This window comes from Lycorma delicatula, chromosome 6 (genome assembly GCF_047948215.1).
Source record: "Lycorma delicatula isolate Av1 chromosome 6, ASM4794821v1, whole genome shotgun sequence".
Classification (NCBI taxonomy): domain Eukaryota; kingdom Metazoa; phylum Arthropoda; class Insecta; order Hemiptera; family Fulgoridae; genus Lycorma; species Lycorma delicatula.
The window spans coordinates 91,057,087-91,069,093 of NC_134460.1; the positions used below are offsets into that span (position 1 = coordinate 91,057,087).

The 12,007-nt window shown below is 33.6% G+C and overlaps 1 protein-coding gene across 3 annotated transcripts in view; it reads right to left on the reverse strand.

Annotated features, from left to right (window-relative positions):
* Window positions 1-12,007, reverse strand: part of LOC142326013 (F-box only protein 25) — a 148,506-nt gene that overhangs the window by 26,843 nt on the left and 109,656 nt on the right. For all 3 annotated transcript variants that reach the window (XR_012756650.1, XM_075368064.1, XM_075368066.1), the window contains exon 4: window positions 596-654. Coding sequence is in view for 2 of the 3 variants with exons in the window: in XM_075368064.1 (XP_075224179.1) it covers window positions 596-654 (59 nt within the window). In the remaining variant the exon portion in view is untranslated. The remainder of the gene's footprint in view (window positions 1-595; window positions 655-12,007) is intronic.

The window sequence follows — 12,007 nt, forward strand, 5'->3', positions numbered from 1 at the left end:
AGAGAACTGGAGTATAAATTGGTTCCAGTTATTTACTGGTCACAAGTGTTTCAAAGCATAATTATGCGCGCGGATGTTGTACCCACTCTAGATACGAGTTGCAAGGAGGAAAACATCACAGAACACAGCAGTGTTTGTATTCCGATCAGTTCCTGCAGCATAGAGAATTCAGCGTACTTTCCCCAGGTAACAGCACGGGAACTATTTTGCAGATCAAACAGGCATGACAGATGTCGTTGGTTAAGATCATCTGTACAAAGATGACCTTAACCTTAAGAAATGCAGAGTAAATAATTCCCCCTGAGTTTCCCTTGGGGCTGTGTTTATATTAAAGCAGGTTCACCCCAAGGTGGATTTGATGATAGTTGTTGGCATAATTTTATATATATTAATAATTTATATTATCACGTATTTGTATAACTATTATAAAAGTGATCCCTAATTAAATATTATAATGTATTTCATGTTTTGTTTTAAATTTAAATCATATTTAAATGACTGCTTTGTACACAGGAATTCAAATTATTAATTCCACAAATGGAATTATAATGAATGTGCATTCATAAGAATTAAATTAAAATGGAATTCATCTAACCTCTCTAGTACATTTAATAGTGATGTGGCAATGAGGCTGTAACTGGACTGATCCTCCATCTGAAACATACAACATCCATTATAAATAATTCACAAAAGATATCTTTTACTTCTAAAAATGTTTCAAAATTTAAATGTTTAAAAATTTCTTGTTTGTGCTATTTATTTCTGTAGTCTTAATGCTGTAATATATATATATACACATATATATATATATATATTGTTGCCTAATGGCTTTGACGGCACATGGCACTTACTAACCTTATGGCAGCCCTGAAAAGAGCTGTTTTTGTCGTCAATTGGCTTCCACAGCTCATTGTAATTACCAACCTTATGCCCTGTCAAGGGCTGTTGTTGTCGAATGGCTTTGATGGCTCATAATTCATAACCTTGTGGTGGTCCTGAAAAGGGCCGTCTTTTGCATTAGCTCTGAGAAGAGCTGTTGGGTCTGGAAGCTGGTCACCGGCGAAGTAGGGGAGTTGAGGCTCGTCCATTGAAGTCAGACCGGGCATCCCCTCAGTGGTAGAGTTGGGTTCCCCCTACAGCGTGGTAGTGGTAGCCCCCAGAAGCCCGTAGTGTCGGGTTGGCGTCGGTCGTCCTTCGCCGGCACGGCCTAGGCGGTTCTCCCCGAGCGATCCCACACTTGGTCGGCTACTGCTGCTGAGTCCGCCGGCCAGGACGATTGAAACCCGGTGAGCTAGAGCGGGAAGGTAGCATCCGCGTCCAGCAGCTCCCTAGGCAGGCCGGCCTGGCCTGCTGCTCCATGTGACGATGTTGGTATCTGCCTGGAGGTCCCACGTTGAGGCCGCCGGGGAACTTCTGTCTTATTCCATCTTATTTTTCTTCTTGTCTTCTCCAGGTGGTGGTCGACGATGAATTGAAAATTCACTCTCGTACACGCTCTTTTATTGGAGCCTGAGAGTGGTGAGGCCACAGTGCCACTATGGTGGGAGAGCTGAGTGGCGGTAGTGACGCTTGTATCAGCACGTCTGTATACTGTGCACAACTCACATCTGCGTTGATATACCGTGTTAGTCGGTCGTTATTAAATTAGGCATACATGTGGTAACAATATATATATATATAGATAAAGCATCCAAGAAATAAAACAGACATTTAATTAAACGCTTTCTCAGAAAGTAGTGATATTCACTTGATTAATTTGTCCTTACCTGACAGGGTTAAGTGTCAGCTCTTAAAGGCAGACTATTAACTGCATTTTGCATATTACATTTTATGCTAATAAGCAACAACATATGTGGCTCATTAAATTCAATAGGAATGTATTCTTCACATTCCCAAGTTGCCAAGTGAAAAAACATACTATACTTGGGAATGCTGTACTACACTATTTTCACAAATAGGTTATTACTTACTCCCACATTGCATGTAACATAAAAATTGTATATGTCTTTTAAAGACTTTTACAAAAAAAAAAAACTATTTTGTTCTATTTTTTTATATAAGAAACTAATTTTTTAAATATTTGGCATTTTTTCCCCGTACACCCCTGGACTGGATCTGCAGTCAAGCATGACTCAGCCCAGGGGCATGTCCTTGCAACTCTAATGGGCCTCCCCGCCTGCTGGCAGTAGGTCTGGCATGGCAGGTCGGCCAGTCGGTTCTGGATCTTCTTATTTTAGTTTGCCTGCCTCTGACTTCAGGCATCTCTACATCAATAAAAATCTTAAATGACTGCTATTTTGAAAAATATTTAGTTTTGTCTTTGATATACCATTTAAAGGTCATGAATAAAATTTGTATACTAAATTTTGATTCAATGTCTTATCTAAAAGTGAAATAATTAATTATTTGAGAAAAAAGGCGGACAGAAAACAAACCATTTGTAGATCTATGTTAACAGAGCCAGTGTGTTATTGGTGTTATCTCATATAGTGGTATTTTTGTGGCTGTACAATAAGCCTTAAGGCTCTATTGTCTACCAGGAAAAGCCAGCCACCTGCTAAATGCAATAAAAGAAACACTATAGTCATTGGATTGAACCTCCATGTAGAATTCAAAATCATTCATTGATAAAATATTTGCACCATCAATCAAATATATGAGTGCAGTATGTATATAAGAAAAACAAATAATAAACTGCTTTTAAAGATCTGTGGATTAGAATATTTTTCAAGGATTTCACACATTTCTCTCCCTTACTTTTGCTAATCTTTTAATATAAAAATGTAAATGTAAGATGATATAAGGTATACATAAATGAGATTCAATGTGGTATTTTTTTAAGTAATCAGAACAATTTATCAGGTATGTGAAATAGAATAATTGGTGTAGAGGGATACATAGCCCTGAAGTGTAAAAACAGATTTAAAACAGGAGAAGTTCCGTTTTCAACTTCCTAAAAATATATCCGCAATAAATAAATGATAAAATATTTCATACTAATTTAATAATAATTTCACATGTTCAATAAATTTTTATGGCTAAAACTGATAGGTATATTTCTAATAAGTAATAAAAAAGAGGTTAAAAATAACAACAATCCACTAAAAAGGGGCGGTGACCTCATTCTTGACACATGTTTAGTTCTCCTTCAGCAAAGAAACAAGACACATATGCAATACATCAGTAAATTATAGTCTATGCTATACTACAAGTAGTAATAACCAAAAGTTATTTATTGAAAGGAACTTAGCATTATGATTTTAACAGACTATATGCAATACTACTACTTGGCTACTTTTACTACCTCTTCTAACAGTTAACTCTCATAAATCAAACAAAATGCATTAAATGTTGCACAACGAATTGCTTATTATCTTTATTCTTTTAATGCTCGAGGCACTAAGCTACTAGACATATACATGCATGCACACACGCACTTTTACACGCACTTTTACACACACATAACAATTTTAATAAATATTATAAAATTTTTTTTTTTTTATTACTGTCTTATTTATAAAAGGAAATATGGGTATGTTAACTTAAACAAGTTCAAGAAACGTGTAAACCATATTCAGTGCAGCTTACCCTTTGTACCAAGTAAAAAAAAAAAAAAAACAAAACTGAAAACAGTTCTGCAGAACTTTTCCAGCAGCTATTACATTAGATATTTAATTTACATTAAACACTGTGATACAATGTGTAAATTTGTGACAGTCATTACTACAAAACAGTTTAAATATGTAATTAGTGTTTCATAATTATAACCCCTCACACACGCTTGAGCACGCGCACACACAGACACATATTCACAATATACATGTGTTCACAAAGATACAGAATCCAAATATTTAACTACCATATATGAACACTACCACAATAATAACTCCATCAATTCCTTTTTAAAATTCGAAAAATTCAAACCATTCACATAGTTTGATAAATTGTTAAAAACATTTTAACTGTTCTCAAATAAAGAAATTCTGTTTATTGAATGTTGTAACATAAGATTGTTTTGTATACTATACTACTTTCGTTATTTTATTACTAAACCCTGTTCAATTTATAAAACCTATCAGAATACTGTAATTTCTTCAGAGCCACAGTTTGAAGAAAACTGCCTTCAGGTGAGTCACTTTTTATCATCATGTATCTAAATATATAAATACGTAGTTATATATAAACAAAGGATAAATTCCGACTATAAACTAGAAAAATGCAAAGTAACTGGAGGAAAAGTTTGATTAGGACTAAACTAAAAAATACACAAAAAGAGCATGGTTTTTATTTTGTTTCTTCCTCACGGATTTTATTTTGAAAAAACTGTGAGGAACAACAAATAAATATGTAATTTATTCTTGTCAAAATAAAATTTGCGTTATTCTTTACACTAAACTGAATAATAAGATTAACTGACAATTTTTCGAGAATAAGTTCAGATTTACTTCACTGGCAATTTTAATTAATTACGACATTAGCATCTGGATAGACTATTTGATCAGAATAAATTCAATCAAAAGTATTCCGATACAGGAAAAAGAAAGAAATTGAATTATTTTGGTAATCTGATAAAATTTAAATAATATCTACCACTATTTTTCTTCTTTCGTGCAATGGCTCTTTACAAATAAGTTTTAAAAACAATGCAAGTCACTCAGCTTGGTACCTAAACCCCCCCCCCCCCTCAGAAGATCAATTACGAATACAAGTAGTGAATAAAAAGATGGAAAGGGAGAGAGATTAATTGTATGATTAATTTATCACAAGCAAAGTTGAGGCCAATGGTTTCTTCTTCCCCTTAATCAGTTTTTTAAAGTTCTTATTTATTCAATAACAATGAAACTAACGTTATTTTTCAAGATAATCCCCGACTACGTTTAGGAACGTGTTTCATCTTTCTACAATCATTCGTATTCCAGAAGTAAATAATTGTTCGCCTCGGTGTCCGAGCCATTCTTGTATCTCATTCTAGACCCTCTCATTGTTGCCGATCTTGATGCTACGTTAAAAAAACTGTCTGAAAACAAAACAAAAAAAATCTGCGGTGCGAAGTCAGGACTGTGAGGTGGACATGACGACAACACTTATCGATACGATTTATGAATAGGATCACGCGTCTTTTGAGCGTTATGTAACGAGAGTTATCATACATAAGAATTATGCCTTTTGAACGAAAACCGGAACATTTTATCCTTATTACGAATTTCACTTTATTCTTTAACATATCATATTCACTGTTAATGTACGTTGTTCTTCCAAATCATCGAAGTAAATTGAACTTTTATATCTCAAAACATCGTTAACCAAACTTTACCAGCTGAAGTGTCTTTTTTTCCAGGCGGAAAAACTTGAATGTTTTCATTCGATACTATGATATTCGGAATTCAGCTCAAAACATCCAAGTTTCATCACAAGTTACTCAGCGATCTAAAAAAGCAATACCTTCCGCTAAAAATCGTCGTTTAAGTTCAAACAAAATGTGAATTAGGATAACTTTGTGATTTTGAATCGACTAACTCGAAACTCATCCTGAACAAGTTTTACAGCAAATCAGTTTATCATGGATAATAGAATGGACATTGCCAATACTAGCACTATTCATTCCCTGTTTGGGAAACTGAAAATTCCAGCAATTTCATAAATTTTTATGCGCCTATCCTCACGAATAAGATAGCTAATGAGATTTCTCAAAGCGTCAGTCAAAACTTCACCGATATTCCGCTACAATGAAAATCAGTAACACTTGCTTAGCCCGATTTACACCGTTCAATCGACTTAGTAAACATTTGCTCGGTTAATACACTTTTTACCATACTGTTTTAACATCAGAACGTAAATTTGGACCGTTTTATACCTTCGTAAAAGAAAAACCTTACCACAGCATATTGTTTCCATGGTATAAGCGGAGAAATTTTGAAATAAAAAAGGTTAAAGTAAAGGAAATTTACTGAAATAGTTTCAGTATATTCTATTCAATAGTTTTTCCGCTGCTGCCATTTATCTCTTTTATTATTGAACGACAGTATCCAATGTAGAATAACACAAATACGCAAGTACACTTCCAATGAGAAAATTAATAACGATCAATAAACGGAACAAATTAAAGAATAATCAAACGTAGAATATTCACAAGATTAAATAATTTTTTCACAAAATATTGTGAAAAATAACTCATCTCTTTAATATTTCTTTATATAATTTCTTAAATTAAAATATTTTCATCATATTATTATCTTACATTTCTTTTACGACCACGCTGATTCTACATTTTGAAATTTTTAATAAATGTTATAAGATATTGTTCCCAATGTTCGTATCTTTCTCTCAATTTTTGTGTAATTTCAATCAGATAGTACGGTTCATTATTATTAAAATTGTAAACGCAAGAACACCAGTTATGTAATCCTACGTTAGTTTATCAAAAATTTCATTTGTTGCTCAAAGGTAGTTCTGATGAAGTACGAATGAAAGGAATGAGTCGTGTGGTCTTTGGAGATTTGGCGATATACACTTTACAGGCACATATAATAATATAAGCTGCTGCATCATAAGTCAACGAAAATAGAAAGATTTTACTACCTCATTCTGATCCGATCACTCAAATTATAGAATAATCTTCTAAACTGACACAAACCCTAGTAAATATTTTTAATTACAGTGTAAATTGAGCTTCCCAATAAGATTTTTATCTTTAAAAAAAGGCCCGATTTTTTATTTCTGTTTTTCTAACGGAATACCTCGAAGAGAAACTATATTAAAATGGGTGGGACGTAGAGAAAAAGAGTTGAAAATCTAATAGCACAATAAATACACATCACAAATAATAAAATAAGTATAAATATTAAAAAATATAAACTTGCAACACAGACACTCGAGTAACTGAATATCTAAACATTTTAATGGATAAGTAATTTTATATCTAATATCAAGGTCAATTGGACGCTATGAATAAAAAAGCCTGAAGGACGTAAGCTTTGCATAAAAGTAAATAGGGTGTTTAAAAGAATTAAAGTTTTTAAAAATTACTACGTTTTAATAATCACTGTTAAATATATCAATTATAGGCATCATTATATATTGCAAACAAACGCCCTAACTAAATAACCTATTACATAGTATATTATCCCGTAATATAAAAATTCTACAAAACAGGTTAATCATGTAATATTTAATTACTATGCCATTTATTACCTTGGAGGGCATTTCTGTTTAACCGTGAGCAAAGGGCTATTTTTAACAACGTACCATTTAAGGAGATATTAAATGACATAATGTACGCTTAAAACAGCGTTCATATAATTATGATACAGGATACTATGCGCACACAAATTTACATCGTATATATAAATTAGTTCGGTTAACAGTCGAATAAGAAACGCCAGCGTATTCTTACTACAACGGCTGTACTAAAATTATTTGGTTAGCGAAGAATATAAATTTAAATCTGACTATTGATTGCGCCACCTCTTGCAAGACGACGGCGAATTACCGTTCAACTCCGAACGTTTAGGAGATAAAAAGGGCGTCTGAAGGGTGGAGGAGGGAAAGACAGACCATTTATTCTTATTCGCCGAGCCATCGCTGGTAAAATACCGCTCAAAACCGTACATTATATCACCAATACTGTAGTGAACACGTTAATCTTTCCACCGATCACAACCGTTTATGGCTGTAATCATGTGGCACCTATCCGTCAAGAGAATTAAATAATACGTCTTCATAGAAAGAAGGATATTATATTATTACTGTATCGATAACAAATGACGATGCGGTAAGATAATCCAATAAGTTACCTTTAATTAATAAAATATTGTCTTCCTTCCTCATTATTTGACGTTACATTTCTTGACGATCATCAACCTCTACTATCACCCGCCCCTAAGTTAATTTGTCTTAAGCTAAACCTCCCATCCCTCATTTCCATAATCACAAAATTTGTTTGTTTCTTTTAATTGATCTTTTTCTTTTATGAAGTCTTTCCTTCATAAAATTTTCGGCGTTCTTGATTCTTCTCTTTTTACTACATGCCCCATGCAACTCATCTTTTGCATTTTTCACATATTTTAATACTTACCCTTTATTAGATTCTTATACTAAGTCTTCCTTTTATTTATATCAGTCCGGCCTTCTTTACTTTCTGTTCTATTTTTTAAATGGTTCTTATAAAAGAGATTATTTCTAAATATTACGGTAATGTCATCTGCGAATGAACAAATTTGGCACGACTAATATTTTCCTTTTATATTCTTAATAGTTTTAATTTTACAACTCATCAGTACAATAAAAACCTATTGATAGATCATAACCTTGTTTACTGTATAATTATATTTATACATAACATTTTATAACATGTTGCATATAACATTTTATAACAAAAATGATTAATTTCGTTGCAATAAAAATAAAATTGATAGAATAATGATATTTTAGGTTACACTATCGATATATTGAAATTTATAATTCTACAGATAATTAAAAAAATCCCAATTAACACAAAAAACTAATAGTCTAACTTTCAAACTACAAGTACATGTTCTTCCACACGACCCTTTTAGAGATTACCCAACTTCATCGATGGAGTTCTTTGATACTGTTGTTAACGTCCAGCCGTTTTAAAGGTATTATGGGATAGTGACTGCATAATCAGCCCCGAAAAGGTTTTCTGGTCGAATAATTTTCAGGTAATTTGAAAACGATTTATTAATCTATATATATATAAACATGTTAAGTTCGTTTGTGTACGGCTTCAAAAACTCAAAATGTTCTGCACCGACTGAGCTCAAATTTTAGCACGATATATAAATCGCATCAAAGATTGTTTTCATATATTTTTAATAAATCTATCTATCTATTTTTAATTTGTACAGTCTTTTAATAAATAAGAGGCTAATAAATCAGAAGGAAATGTAAACAAAGGAAAACCAATCAGATCAATGCAAGATGGCCGCTGTCAAACACAACGACCAATCACAAAGAGCCCGTATGGCCGTTGCCAATGTAAACAAAATCACAACTGATTAAGTAACAAATTTCTTTGAATTATATTTAACAGCTAAAACATCTGTATTTTATTAAAAAAAAACAAAAAAAAAACAAAAAAAACACCAAAACAAAAAGAAAAGCCACCAAGAAGGATGATTTAAGATTATGCAAACAAAATAAGTCGAAATAACCAAATACACAGAAAATAATATCCCTACATAATGACCAAAAAATCCTTTGTTAGGTTATTTTTTTACATATATATGACCAAACAATCGTTTTTTGGTCATTTAGCGTTCTTTGCTATGTAAAAGCAAAGAACAAAATTCACAAATAGTAACACAAACCACACAACTAAGTATTCGTTTTTTGTTTTGTTTTTTCTAACCTCCGAAACCACCGTTATGCATTGCTTCAGATGATGATATGAATGATTTATAGCGTATGAAAATGCCATGCCTGACCGGGATTCCAACTCGGAACCACCGGATTAAAGTCCGAGACGTTATCACTCGCGCCACGGAGGCCGGCAAACTTATTCGTTAGGAGCCGAATAAAAACACGACTTACCAATATGGCGTTGTGTGTCAAACCAATTTTATACGGACTATAATTACTTTTAATACGCGAAACCCTTTGCAATGATTGAACATTAACTTAAACCTCTTCAAAAATTATTCCTTTTGAACTAAGCCACATTTTGATATCATTGTTTTTCTATAACACGGCTGGAATTCTTTTCGTTTAATGATAAGAATCGTTGTCGAAGACAATAACCGAATTCTCTTCCAAAGGACATAATACACCGCTAAACTATTTCTAAATAATTCAAATTCGTGTAATTTTTTTACGAATCGCGTTTTTATCAAAATCTCACCTTTTTCTCAATTGACCTGCAGGGGTTTGTTTTCTTTGGAGACCGTAATTCATTCTCTAGAATCACGTTGTACACTGAAGCAGCACAACTTCTACTTACGTTAGCAGTTTATTAACATCTGAAATCAACGCCGTTTGATTATTCTGTAATTTCTAAGCATTACTCTGCTTTTGTAAGCATTTAAAATGATGTGTTTTTTCACACGACTTAAGGGCTTTTTTTCTCATCCCACAAATCTTTATATATAAAAATGTTAAGTTGGTTTGTGTACGCTTCAAAAACTCACAATGATCTGCACCGATTGAGCTCAAATTTTAGCACGATATATAACTCGCATCAAAGATTGTTTTTATCTATTTTTCGCATCAGTCACATACCCGCGACCGCGAGAAAACAGTTTTTTTAACTGTCAGCTGTGTACCAGTGACCGCGCCATCTGCCGGAAGCGAGGGGAACACTCGCCATACTAGCTAACGACAACCGCAGTCACATGTGAAACAATACCTGTTCCCAATTACATTGTTCATTAACAAAAAAAAAAAAAAACGTATCCACTTGCATCTGATTCAGATTATTATACAATCTGAATTAAATATTCACTTTAATCGAGGTACTTTTGTGTGATCGTGTCGTGATTGAGCTGCGCCTTTCACCAAGCTCTGAATTTATTAGAAAACGACCAACAGTGGGATATATGTATTAATGACGCGTGCAACACTGCACATCCAAACCAAATTCGCGCATTATTCGCAATTATATTGACCGCTTGCTTCCTTTCATCTCCCACAGAGTTATGGGAAAGATATCGATCGCATATGGCTGAGGATATTTTGCATAGAGTACGCCTAGAAAATACCAATATGACCATGGAATTTACAGAAGGCATTTACAACGAAGCATTGATAAATATTGAAGACAAGTGCTTAGCTATTGCAAATAAAGTTCTTAGTCAATTGGGAATGCCAGCACCCACCCGAGCTGCGATTGCTTCATTTGATGTGGATTTACGCCGTGAACAGAGTTACAACATTGGTGATCTTCAGTCATATGTCCAATCAAACATTCCCAAATTAACGCGTGAACAGAAAGGCATTTATGATCATATAATGCAAATGATAAATGACGGAGTTGGGGGGGACCTTCTTCTTGGATGCGCCAGGAGGAACTGGGAAAACATTCCTCATTAGATTGATTCTAGCAACGGTACGATCAAAAAATGACAATAATCCTGTTGCGGAATATTAATCAGCCAAAACTCTGCAACGGCACGCGACTTGCAGTTAAGAAATTGATGAATAACGAAGTGGAAGCAACGATTTTAACGGGGCCTTTCAAAGGTGAAGATGTCCTCATTCCTCGAATACCCATAATTCCGACCGATACACCATTTTAATTTAAAAGATTGCAATTCCCAATTCGATTGACATTTGTAATCACAATCAATAAAGCTCAAGGTCAATCTTTAGAATTGTGTGATTTAGATTTAGATGCGGATTGCTTCTCACATGGGCAACTGTATGTTGCGTGTTCCCGAGTTGGCAAACCAGATAGCCTTTATATCTACGCAGACAGTGGAAAAACAAAAAAATATTGTATATCCACAAGTATTGCAAAATTAAACTTCTATGAAACGTATGCTTTGTTTTGTTTCTCATTTCTCATCCATGCAACCACAATGTGCCACAGCGAAGCGTGGCGGGTAGAGCTAGTAATTTATATAATTTTAAAATGTGTTATGTTTTGTCACGCTGATTAAAGAATATAAATTTATTTTATTCAAAATTTATTTTGATTAAATTATTAAAAAAAAAGAATTAGAAAAAAATGCAACAAATAATTGATAAATGTGAAATAAAGTAGGAATGGACACAATAAGTCTAAGACAAGAAGACAGGCGAGACGTAAGTATTTAGAATACTTTACAAAAGAAATCGACATATAAAAAATAAAGGGATGAAAGCGGTCGTGAAAAAATGAAGTGCAATGAAGATTCATCTTCCTCAGCACGGTTCGAAGGACACTGAAGGTAACATAAACCCACCGGGTTGGTCTAGTGGTGAACTCGTCATCGCTGATTTCAAAGTCGAAAGTTCTACGGTTCAAATCCTAGTAAAAGCAGTTACTTTTACACGGATTTGAATACTAGAT